Genomic DNA, 13,161 nt, shown 5'->3' on the forward strand with positions numbered 1-13,161 from the left:
TACTCATCTCTCTGAGCATTGGAGTGGCTGGGACATTACTTGAATTAGGGAAATAATATAACTTGTATGAAATAATACCTCATCAAGATGGCTTACTGGTTCCTTGATATATTTTGTGAGTTGAGACTTGATGTCCACCGTTCTGAAAAATGGAAGGAACATATCTAAGAAATTTTCTTAGCATCTAGCACTGTATCACATAGACATTCAATGAAGGTTTGTTTTAAATTAAATAAAAATTTTAAACTTACTTATGGAGGACCATAATAATTTTGATAGCTAACAATTTTTTATTCTTTTTAAAAAAATTGTTTTTATTTATTTTTGGCTGTGTTGGGCCTTTGTTGTTGTGCGTGGGCTTTCTCTAGCTGTGGCGAGCAGGGGCTACTCTTCGTCACAGTGCACAGGCTGCTCATTGCTGTGGCTTTTCTTATTGCAGAGCATGGGCTCTAGGCTCATGGGCTCTAGAGCGCAGGCTCAGTAGCTGTGGCACACGGGCTTAGTTGCTCTGCGGCATGTGGGATCTTCCCAGACCAGGGCTCGACCTGTGTCCCCTAAATTGGCAGGCAGATTCTTAACCACTGTGCCACCAGGGAAGTCCCACAATTTTTTATTCTTAGTACATCCCAAGCATTTCTAAATGATTAACATACATGAACTTGTTTAATCTTCAAAACCCTATCATTATCTTATGGATGAAGGAAGTAAGGTCTACAGAGTTAAGAAACTTCCCCAGTGGATTACCACTCAGCAATAAAAAGGAACGAACTATTGATAACCTAGATGGATCCCTCATGAGCTATGCTGAGTGAAAAAAAGCCAATTTTAAAAGTTACATACTGTATGATTCCATTTATATAACATTCTTGAAATGACAGCACTGCAGAAATGGAAAACAGATTAGTAGTCGCTATTGGTTATAAGGGGGTAGGAGACAGGAGGGAAGTGCTTGTGGGCTGTAAAAGGTCAAAGTGAGGGATCCTTGTGATACAGTTCAGTGTCATATCCTGGTTGTGATAAGTTACTCTAGTTTTTCAAGATGTTACCTTTGGGGGAACTAGGTTAAGGGTACACAATATCTCTCTATTTCTTACAACTGTATGTGAATCTATAATTGTCTCAAAATAATAAGTGCAAAAAAAAATGAAAGAAAAGAGAAAAGGAACTTGCCTAGGGTTACACAGCCAGGGGAAGAGTTCAAGTAGAGTTCAAAGTCCAACAGACTAGCTCCAGAGCTTGTGCTGTTAACCACTATACCAAAGTTCAAACCTAGTTGGCTCTCAAAAATACTTTTTCATCAAAATTCCATACACACATCATTTATTTCTAAATATCTAGAACAAAAGTTTCATGAAACAACGTATAATCTTACACTGTAGGACATACTAAATCGATTTTTATACCCGACTAAGGGGTTGTGACCTTTAATTTGAAAGATAGTCCAGTATCCCGTAGTGCCTCTCTGGTGTATATCCATTTCAGCTCTAGCTACCAAGATATAAGCAAAAGAGCTCTTCCAGCAATGCCAGTGTGTTGTGTTCTGTTCCTAGACTATAACTGTTGGCACCCTTTAAAGGCCAGTTACCTTGCATCCGTCTATTTCTCTTTAAACCATCTCCTCTGATGGAAACATCTTATTTCGAATCATTGGTACTATTATCCCTTGGCTAGTGATTATCCCAACCCAAACTTTAGTTTGTATTTACAACTATGTGATGAAAATTATGTTTCAAATGCTTCTACATCATTGTATCCTTTATTGTATCCAAAGCCAAGCTGATTTTACCCCTTACTTCCAAAACAGTTATTCAGTTTTTTTCATTTCCATTTTCAGCACAGTATTCGAGGCTCACAGGGCAAAAACTTTAGGTTATTCTCGACTCCTCTGTATCCTTAACAGGTCCAGTTCTTCAAGTGAAGCCATTTTGATCCTCTCCCCCAACTTCTTCAGATTCTCTTTGCATAAACCTTTCAGACTAATCATCCTGAAACAAAGTTCTAATCATGTGACTTCCCTGCTCAAAACCTACATTGGTTCCCATTGCCTGCTTCCTGGACATGCAGGTCTAGTTTTAGAGACCTGTCATTTGACTTTACCTTTCCTGTTTTCCAGTTCTCCCCAGGAAGAACTCCCCACACCATTCTTATTTCCTTCACCTCACTTCACATACCCATTCTCCCCATTTGGAATACTTTCTTCCATGTTTTCTGTGAATTTCATATTTAGGGTCTGCCTCAAATCCTATACTGGAATTTATCATGCTTTTAACTATATTACTTTTGGTGTTGTCTCATTTGGAGCACAAGTGTACAATATTCCAAGGAGTTAAGGGTAGAGATTATTCCTATATTTTGTCAAGGTTGGGGTTTACTCTACTTACAAACTAAAAAATTAGCCTATTTCTTGGATACTGGTGAAGGACATGACAAAAGACTTTATTTCTCATGACACTGCAAGCAGTCTGAGCATCAACACATTTGTGTCAGTTCCTCTTGCACCAGAGTTGCACCTGGGAGACACTGTATTGCTTAGAAAAATGCTACACACGTTGTGGTTCAGTGTTGCAGCTGAGGAACACAGTTTGGGGAACCGTTGTTTTTATAGGAAGCAGTAGGAAAGCCTCCTCTCTTAAGATGATCAGTTGCATAAAGAACCCTGAGAAATGGCCTGGGTCAAAGAGCATTGAGAGCCTTTCAGTCTTGATACAACCCATAAAGACATGTAGTAGCACAAGAAGTCCATGGAGGATTGTCTGTCTCAGTATCTTACAGGTTAGATATAAAGAAATTTGTAATTTCTCCAATATCACCCAGGGAATATGAGAGAGACAGCTCTAACTCTTCTAGATCAGAGATCTAACTATGCTAGATCACTGTGTTGCCCCCTAATATTTAACTTATTTCTATGGAGTAAATTGAGCAGAGTAAGGAATTCCTGAATTTGTACTTATCACCTAAGTTTCTTATGTTGCATCAAAACAGAGAAGACTGACTATTGTCCCAACTTCTAGATGTTCCCAGAAATCTGGGTATTCTTCTGTGGTGCAGAATTCTTCAGGTAAAGGTACTTGAAGATGTTTGGGAAACTTTCCCAAACTAAAATTGATTGTATTATGATATGGGAGGGCAGTGAAGAAGAAGAAAGTGTGGTTTCTTAGGAACTCTTGGGCAAGCTGGAATTAGAAACGGACATTTTTTAAAGATTAGAGAAATGGATACCTGAAAGAAAAGTGTTTTCCTCTATTGCTCACAACATTTCTGACACTAAATGTGTGGGGAAGTTTTCCCACACCCACCAGTTCTCCAACACCAGTTCAATTCTGACACTGTCTACTTGGGGTTAACACAGACTCCACAAGATGCCCCCTCACTTTAGATGCCAATCACAAGTCTAGGCTGTCACCTGTCCTTCTTACCAACCAGCTATATATCAGAGGTTTCTGTGACCCCTCCTTAAGTTTTATAATTTGCTAGACTGGCTCACACAGCTCAAGGAAAGAGTTTACTTGCTAAAGTACAGGTATATTATAAAGGTACACAACTCAAGAACAGCCAGATGGAAGAGAAGCATAGGGCAAAGTATGTGGGAAGGAGCATGAAACTTCCAGACTCTGTCTGGGCACATCACCCTCCCAGCAGCTCGATGTGTTCACTAACCACAAGCTCTCTGAACACTTTTCTTGAGGATTTTTATGCAGGCCTCATTATGTAGGCATCATTGAGTAAATCGTAGTCTTTGATGTTTGAGCTCTTTCTCCAGCCTGTCTCCCCTCTCTGGGTTTGGAGGTGGGGGAGGGAATGGCTGAAAGTTCCAACCCTCTTATCACACCACTGGTTCCCCTTGGCAACCAGCCTTCCCATCCTTAGGGGCTTTCTAAAATTCACCTCATTAGCATAAACTCTGTGTTTGAAAGGGACTTGTTATAAATAACAAAGATGCTCCTTTTATAATACCTTTAACTCTGGAGCTATTTCAGAACTAGAAACAAGAACCAAATATAACAAAAGATGCCCTTATCACTTGGGGAATTACTAGGTTTTAGGAGCTCTGTGTTAGGAAGTGAGGGCTTAGATAAATAGAGAAATTGATTGATTTCTTATTGTTCCACAATACCTGACAAAGAATAAGTAAGAGTACATAGACAATGGTTTTGGAATTTAAATAACCAAATAAGCTTGCTCATTTCAATGCTAATGCCAATCAAAACGGGAATATTGGTAATGTTCAGGGAAGAAAGCAGCACTAGACTCTTATTGGAGGCTAGCAGTTAAACCTTGTTCTGAAGCAAGAGAAAGCAGAACCTCTTTTTTCTTTTTTTTTTTTTTTTTTTTGGTTCGCGGGCCTCTCACTGTTGTGGCCTCTCCCGCTGCTCCGGACGCACAGGCTCAGTGGCCATGGCTCACGGGCCCAGCCGCTCCGCGGCATGTGGGATCTTCCTGGACTGAGGCACGAACCCATGTCCCCTGCATCAGCAGGAGGACTCTCAACCACTGCGCCACCAGGGAAGCTCCTCTCTTTTTTATTTTTAATTATGAGATTTTTCAAGTACGTAAAGTAGAGAGAGTAGCATAAGAAACCCTAACGTTTCCATCACCCAACTTGAATAATTATCAATATATTTTTTTTAATTTATATTTTTGGCTGCGTTGGGTCTTTGTTGCTGCTCTCAGGCTTTCTCTAGTTGCGGCGAGCGGGGGCTACTTTTTGTTGTGGTGCAGGGGCTTCTCATTGCGGTGGCTTCTCTTGTTGCGGAGCATGGGCTCTAGGCGCATGGGCTGCAGTAGTTGTGGTGCGCAGGCTCAGTAGTTGTGGTGCACGGGCTTAGCTGCTCCGCAGCATGTGGGATCTTCCTAGACCAGGGCTTGAACCTGTGTACCCTGCATTGGAAGGCAGATTCTTCACCACTGTGCCAGCAGGGAAGTCCTGCCATTTGTATTTCTTTGGAGAAATGTCTATTGAAATCCTTTGCTCATTCTTTTTTACTGGGTAATAGTAAGTCCCCTACCTACAAACGAGTTCCATTCTGAGAGCGTGCTTGTAAGTACAATTTGTTCATTAAGTCCAACAAAGTTAGCCTAGGTGTCCAACTAACACAGTCAGATATATAGTACTGTACTGTAATAGGCTTATAATACTTTTCTCACATTAATACATAAAAAAACAAACACAAAAAATAAGGAAAACATTTTTAATCTTACAGTACAGTAATCTTACAGACGTCTGAGCTAACTTACATGATTGGACATGGGAATGCACGTTTGCATCTTTGAAAGTTCTCAACTTGAAGGTTCGTATGTAGGGGACTTGCTGTATTTGTCTTTCATTGTTGAATTATAAGAGTTCTCTACATATTCTGGATACTGGATCTGATTTATATTTTTTCCTCCCATTCTATGGGCTGTCTTTTTTTTCCCTGAATGATGTCCTTTGAAGTGCAAATGTTTTTAATTTTAGTGTAGTCCAGTTTATTTTTTCTGTTGTTTTTGCTTTTGGTGTCATCTAAGAAACCATTTGGTCATACTGTATAATCCTTTTTGTATGTTGCTAGAGTTGGTTTGCAAGTATTTTGTTGAGGGCTTTGCATCTATATTAATAAGAGATACTAATCTGTAGTTTTCTTATGATGTCTTTGTCTGATTTTGGTCTCAGATAATGTTGGTCTCATACAATGTGTTGGGAAGTGTTTCCTCTTCCTCTGTTTTTTGGAATTGTGAAGAACTGGTAGTAATTCTTTAAATGTTTGGTAAACTTCAGTAGTGAAGCCATCTGGTTTTGGCCTCTTTATGGGGTGTGTTTTTTATTATGAATTTAGTATCTTTACTTTTTATAGTTCTATTCAGATTTTCTATTTCTTCTTGAGTCAGTTTAGGTAGTTTATCTGTCTTAGAAATTGTCCTTAGAAATTGTTTCATCTAGGTTGCCTAATATGTTGGCATACAGTTGCCCATAGTATTCCCTTATAATCCTTTTTGTTTCTGTAAGGTCAATAGTGATGTCTCCTCTTCGTTTCTGATTTTAGTAATTTGAGTCTTTTCTCTTTTTCTCTTCGTCATTATAGCTAAATATTTGTCAATGTTGTTGATCTTTCCAGAGAGCCAACTTTGGGTTTTACTGGTTTCTCTCGATAGTGTTATTTGCTGTTGATTCCTGCTGCGATCTTTATTATTCCTTTCTCCTGGGAGCTTTCTACTGATAAATGTATTTATTGGTTGGCCTTGAGGAAGCCATCTGTGAAATCATGGAATTATGACATGCTAGAGCTAGAAGAGCTAGGTCAGTGCTTCACTAACTTTAATGCACATACAAATTGCTTTAGGTTCTGTCCAGAATCTGATTCAGTAGTACCATTGGAGCCCAAGTTTTCCCATTTCTAAAAGCTTCCAGGTGATGCCAATGTTGATGTTCCAGGACCACACTTGGAGTGGCAAGGATCTAGTTCATTTGGTATCAGAGTGGTTGGTGGGGTTTTCCAAGCCATGTTGTTTCACCCCATTCCAGGCATATTAATGTGCCCCCTGCTTGAGAATTAGTGCTGCAATTAGTCATTATGATTGGTGCGGGTGTGTGATGTCTTTATAAAAAAAAATTACTGAATAAGTACGTTTACAGTGAGGAAATTGAGGCCCCAAAGAAGTAAGATTCCTTGCCTGGCATCATATAATAAGCTAATTAGCATAGATGATTCATATCAAACAGATTGAGTAGTGGGTGGATATAATCTTTCTGATGATAAGGCTTAATTTTAGCAAAGTATATCTTTGATTATGCTATTACTAAGGAAAGGTAGCAATCAGGATAAATAAATTAGTGATTAAATTTTCTTGATTAACTCCTTTAACAGATTTCAACCCAGAGAAAATATTGTTTAAGTGAATTTCCTCTTCATTATTCTTGAGTAGAAGCTTATGTGATATCTGAAATGACATTAAGGAGAATAGATAAATACAGATATAGATACATATATAGATAATCTAAGGGTCTTAAGACTTTATTATTTTTAAATGAGGATTGAGTAAAAGTTCATAATTATTTTGTACAAATAAGTGTCATCAGACTAGTTAAATGGTGTTTTATTAAAGATCTTTTTAGTACTTTCAGTGATTTCTTTCACTATCACAGACAACTCATTTTATGCTTAATTTTATACTCTAAGAACTATTACAGCAAAAGTTCAAAGTAGATTTATTTAGGAGTCATTGGTCTTCAGTCATTCTGAACATCAAGTAAGCTTTCCTTTCAATATCTTTCTGTTAGTCGGTCATTTTAAATCTCATATTAATGCTTTTAGGTATCATTGGGAAATTTCTGTAGGACAACTGTTTTGTTTCACATTAAGATAAAAGTAACTGTTGTGCTACCTATGAATTATTCCCACTTTACCAAGAATTGGGTATGATGTAACATACTTAATATTAACATAATGTTAAAGATAAGTTACTTTTCCTTCAATTATTCATAAAACATTTCAATATTTCTCGGTATGAACCTTAGTCACTGCACTGTAAGGAGATAAAATAGGGTCTTGGTTAGATTGGTTTGCAGAACAGTGTGACTCACTGTCGCTCTTAGCTATGTGACTTTGGGTCCATTTTTGTCATCACTATTGACTAGATGAACCACATGACTCTGTAAAGTTTGTTAGAATTTCCTCATATGGAAATTAGCAGCCTTGAAGAGGTGTAATGAAGACCCATACGCTCCTAAAAGGACTTTGAAAACCAATATGGTTTATTATAACTACAGTCATTTCAACATGGTTTCTTTAGTCCACTGCTCCTACTATGTTTCCCACCAAGGTGATTTGTACCACCGTCCAAATGTAGAAACAATCAAATAATCACCAAAACTAGAAACACAGAAGTTGCTCTCCATTCTATTTCCTTCTTCCCTCAATCCAGCTGGTGATCAAGTCCTGAAATCCTAACATTCTACCCCTAGAACATCTCTCAGAGCTAACTCCGTCTTCTCCACAAGCACACACTGCTCCAATTCCATCCCATATTATAATTTTCCTCCTCAGTTTTTGTGGTAAACCCTTACTTGCTCCCCAGCTTTGAGATTTTATTCCTTTTCGATCCATCTTCCACAAGATTGCTAGAATGGCTTCTCTAAAATTCAAATCAGTGACATTACGCCTCACATCAAAATCTTTACTGACTTTAAGGTAAAATCTATATTCCTTAAACAAGGTCCTTAGCAATCTCTCCCTTACCTATTTCCCTTGTCTTATCTCACAACCCTTACTCACGTGTATCATAAACTTACGGCATTTTCTTGGTTTTCCTTAGTATGCCATGTTCTTTCATATTTCTGTTCCTTTACCCAAGCTGTCCTTCCATCCTACTCCCTTCACAGCTCTACTCCTAACCCTTCCTGGCCTGACTAATTTCTCTTTGTCCTTTAAGATTGAACTCAAAAGTCTCATCCTCTGTATTTGGCACCTAGTTATTTCTATATATTAATTTTGTATTCTGCTACCTCTATGAATTATTATGTTTTTGTAAAAATTTTAGTTTACTTTGATTTTTTCTGGGTGTAAAATCAGACTGTATGAGAGCAGTAATATATGATCCACACTTTTACAGTTTATATGTCTCCAATTTCTTTATCTTCTCTAATTGCACTGGTCTTCCACCCTCAGTATAATGTTAAGTAATAGCCATGGGTAATGGACACTTCTTAAACTTTCCCTCAGAATACATCCAATGGCAGAGGAAATTGTATCAGACTCGCAGCTTGCATGAAATCCTACATTACTTTCATATCTACTATCTTAGCCTTAAAAATATATATAAATTTACATTTGATTCCATAGAATGCATATATATGGCTTAACATAAAAACATTTTAATTTATTTGTCCTGAAATAAAATTAATCTTTGTTGAAGATGATAATGTTTATCCTGAAGTTTCAAGTATTCTCTGTAAGCTGCCCTGTTTTGTTCTCCAGACATCTGTATAACCCAAGTTTGATAAATAATAAGCACTTGAATGTCGAGGACTAGGTCTTCTATCTCTGGATTCCCAGCATTAAATACAGTATCTAACACCAAGTAGATGTTCAATATTTATTGAAAAAAATGAATGAATGAATGAATGAACAAAAGTTCACTTTTGGAAAAATAGTGTTAAATGTTAGCATTGTGAATAATTGCAATTTTAATTATTTTTCTCATAGAAAAAGTATGACAGACAACACTGTAAAAGTCATGCACTTTAAAATAATTTTCTGGTCTATATAATAAAACAGAACTTTTTAAAGCTTTTTATAGTTAAAAGTGTAAAATATATAAAAAAAGATCACATATTATAAGTACTCAGCTCAATGAATTTTCACATACTCACCAATTTCACAAAACTAACACCGCATCAAAAGGAGAACTTTACCTGCCCCTTAGAAGTCCCCCCATGCTCTCTTTTGGTCACTGCAGCCCTTCCCTTTTTAACAGCATACAGGGAATTCCCTGGCAGTCCAGTGGTTAGGACTCCACACTTCCTCTGCAGGGGGCATGGGTCAATCCCTAGGCAGGCAGCTAACATCCCGCAAGCCGCATGGTGCGCCCAAAAAACCCCAGCCAAACAAACAGCATACATTAGTTCCACAAAATATTTTTTTTTTTTGGCCGTGCCGCACCACTTTGATAATAGTAAGCATTAAATAATCATTGAACTTTTGCATGAATTAAACAATTAATAATGAGCAATAAATTCTTTTGAGCTCTTATGTCTAGTTGTCAAATTACCCTGAATTTTGTTTGACTTTCTTTCATTTGTTTAGGGTAGTAGTTCTCCACAGGTAAGAGATGTCTTTCAGGGGACTTATGGCGATATCTGGAGATATTTGGGGTTATCATGACTAGAGCGTGCTACTGACATCTAGTGGGTAAAGGCATGGGTTGCTGCTAAATTTAATTCACAGAACAGCCCCCCACAAAAAGAATTATCTGACCCAAAATATTAGTAATGCCAAGACTGAGAGTAATATTTTCTAAAGAATGGGTGGGTTGTTTATGTTTGATGCAGGTTAGTTCAAATAGGTTATAGCACCATACTAATGGAGTCTAAGGTATCAGGAATTTAATTTCCCTAGGCAGTAGTTCATCTTTCTGTAGTTTAATGCATCCCAGCCACTGACCAGATGTCCTAAACATTTCTGCTACTGATTACAAGAACGAGATGAGGCAATGTAGAAGAGTTGGTACCACCACTTCTGGAAAAATGCCTCAAAGCATCGTGTTTTGTACATATTCCAGATCCAGCTCTCCCACGTGACTAGTTCTCACTAGGTTGGAATTAGATTATTTACTTTGACTAGGAGCATTGCTTAATTTTGTTATTAGCTCCCTGAATTATTGGTCAACAGACTTAAGGCAGAGGGAGTGGTACCTTATGGACTGCCAGTTAATCCAACTTCAGCCACATTTTCTTATGTTAAATGGAGAATCCAGGAGCTCTCCACAAACATTCATGCATACCCACACACCCCTGCCCTATTCCTTTCTCCCAGGGATTATAGGTCGGAAACAGTACAGTGCACATAAATGCTGATAATAATGTTGGAAATTAATATCTGATAAAGTTGTTCTTCATGGCAGTTTGTCAGGGGGTAGTTTTTTGTGTATTTCAATGTCCCTTGTGGGTTTATTCCATTCTTGTCAAGTTGACCTACAATGAACAGAGAGAGCCAGATTTGAGGCATGGCCCTAAAACATTTGTTGGTGTGCAAGAGAGAATTCGTGGCAACATACACCAATTCTGACTTTCCTAATAAAGTATCCTCTAAAATTATTACCTCAGAGAACACTACAACAAACCAAGATTTGTATAGTGGGCACTGTAAACCTACAAGTCCTTAAACTTAATGGAGAAGATGAGCTTAGAATTTGCCTATTTGATTCTGCTTCATTTAACTGTGAATGCATATCTAAATGAAAACACTGTGTGAAGAAAATTGCTTGGGACAATTTGAATGAAATAATCTCTGCTTTGCGCTGTAGCTTGTTTCTATTATGGGAGCATGGCTTTTATTAGTACTACTTTTAGTCCTCCTAAAAAAGGTAAAATATTTCATAGATCTCTAGGCCTTTTTCAATTCGTATAGAAATTTAACACATTTAACTTTTGGGAGGATGTCAGGTAAAATGTGGTACTTAGTCCCTTTCCTCAGGGAGTTTATTTGGTTAATGAGAGCCACGTGCTCTATGTTAAGTCTTAAAAAATCGGGGAGTTGATTAAGTTCTAATACTTCATTATACTAATAATGTTAATTATTTTTAGTCATTTAGTAATGCATAGTTTGAATAATAATGCTAACTAGTATAAATACTAATAATGCACATAGCGTATTTGGAACGAAGTTTAAACGCTTTGTCCTTTTTCTCTACATTGGCTTTATTTTTTTATTTTATTTTATTTTTTTTGCGGTACGTGGGCCTCTCACTGTTGTGGCCTCTCCCGTTGCAGAGCACAGGCTCCGGACGCGCAGGCTCAGCGGCCATGGCTCACGGTCCCAGCCGCTCCGCGGCATGTGGGATCTTCCCGGACAGGGCACGAACCCGCGTCCCCCGCATCGGCAGGCGGACTCTCAACCACTGCGCCACCAGGGAAGCCCAGCTTTATTTTTTAGAGCGCTTCACAAGCTGTAGAGAATGGGTGAGGCAGGGCAAGGGTGGAAGCAGCCCAGTGTGAAGACTGTGCAGTACTGAGTTGTGACGGACCCAAGTTAGGCTGGTAACAGAGGCAGTGGTGAGAATATTAAAAGACTGTACTCAAGGCTCAAAATTTTATAAAATAAATACATTTTTTACTGTTTCACCAAGAATATTCCTAAGGGAGACTGGCATCTTTTTTAAAAAAAAAAAAAGGAAAGCACATGGTGGGGAAGAATACAACAACTAATAGTATAATTTGGTGCCAAGGCCTTGATTCTTGCCAAGACACCAACAGTCTTACCCGCTATTGCTTTTGTGCCATCAATGCAAATGTCAACACAGTGAACTTATACTGAATATTTTAATGCGCTATTTCCAGTAACCAGGCTTCATCCTTTTCTCCTTTGGCTGCAGATCCTAATTATCTCATGGCTAACGAACGCATGAACCTGATGAACATGGCCAAGCTGAGTATCAAGGGCTTGATTGAATCTGCTCTGAACCTAGGGAGAACTCTGGACTCTGACTACGCACCTCTCCAGCAGTTCTTTGTGGTGATGGAGCACTGCCTGAAACACGGCTTGAAAGGTAGACCATGGTCTCCAAATACAAATGTGCACACACCTGTTTCCTAGCAATACATGCTCCAGAAGAGAAGCATTCCTGGTGGAGCCAAAGAATAAGAGTCTTTTTCTTTTGTTTTTTTTTGCGGTACGCGGGGCTCTCACTGTTTTGGCCTCTCCTGCTGCGGAGCACAGGCTCCGGTTGCGCAGGCCCAGTGGCCATGGCTCTGGGAAGCCCAGGGAAGCCCAACTGTGAGCTTTTGAGGACAGGACCTGGTCTTGTTCACCTTGGCTTCTTTTCCTCCTCCTGCTCCAATCTTTGATAACCTGTTCTTGGATTACATATTCTTTTCCCCTGGACTGTTTTCTTCACTAATACCACACGGCTTTAAGCATGATATTGTTAAAATATTTTATCGTTATTATACAGCTAGTCCATAAATTCTTCCTGAAAGAGGAAGGACCGAGTCTTGGAAAGTAGGGGATTTTTGATTTTTATGAAATGTTATCTATTATGAAAGCATGAATAATTTTAGAACTGTCTGATAACCTGGGATTAATTCCCGGAAAAGCGCACTGAATAGATGGGAGAGGGTATGTGTGTGTTGAGAGTGTGTTTATGTTGTGAAAAATGTTAAAATATTGCTTTGTTTTTATCGCCTTAGCTAAGAAAACTTTTCTTGGACAAAATAAATCCTTCTGGGGGCCTCTAGAACTGGTAGAAAAGCTTGTTCCAGAAGCTGCAGAGATAACAGCAAGTGTTAAAGACCTTCCAGGACTTAAGTAAGTTTAAGGTTCAATTCTGTGTGTCAGGGAAAACATTCTTCTTAACTACCTCCTTTAGGAATGAGACTAAAGACAACGGTGATCATAATAATTTATTTCATAACAGTCCAGAATGCAAAATGCTGTTATGAATAAGTGATGTTACGAGAGAACTGGTAGC

At 38.4% G+C, this 13,161-nt stretch overlaps 1 protein-coding gene across 6 annotated transcripts in view; it reads left to right on the forward strand.

The window, feature by feature from the left end:
• Positions 1 to 13,161, forward strand: part of RUFY3 (RUN and FYVE domain containing 3) — an 83,851-nt gene that overhangs the window by 34,898 nt on the left and 35,792 nt on the right. For all 6 annotated transcript variants that reach the window (XM_030877805.2, XM_030877814.2, XM_060299440.1 and 3 more), the window contains 2 exons: positions 12,067 to 12,240; positions 12,881 to 12,998. In XM_030877805.2, coding sequence (XP_030733665.1) covers positions 12,067 to 12,240; positions 12,881 to 12,998 — 292 coding nt within the window. The remainder of the gene's footprint in view (positions 1 to 12,066; positions 12,241 to 12,880; positions 12,999 to 13,161) is intronic.

The sequence above is a fragment of the Globicephala melas genome, chromosome 5 (assembly GCF_963455315.2).
Source record: "Globicephala melas chromosome 5, mGloMel1.2, whole genome shotgun sequence".
NCBI lineage: Eukaryota > Metazoa > Chordata > Mammalia > Artiodactyla > Delphinidae > Globicephala > Globicephala melas.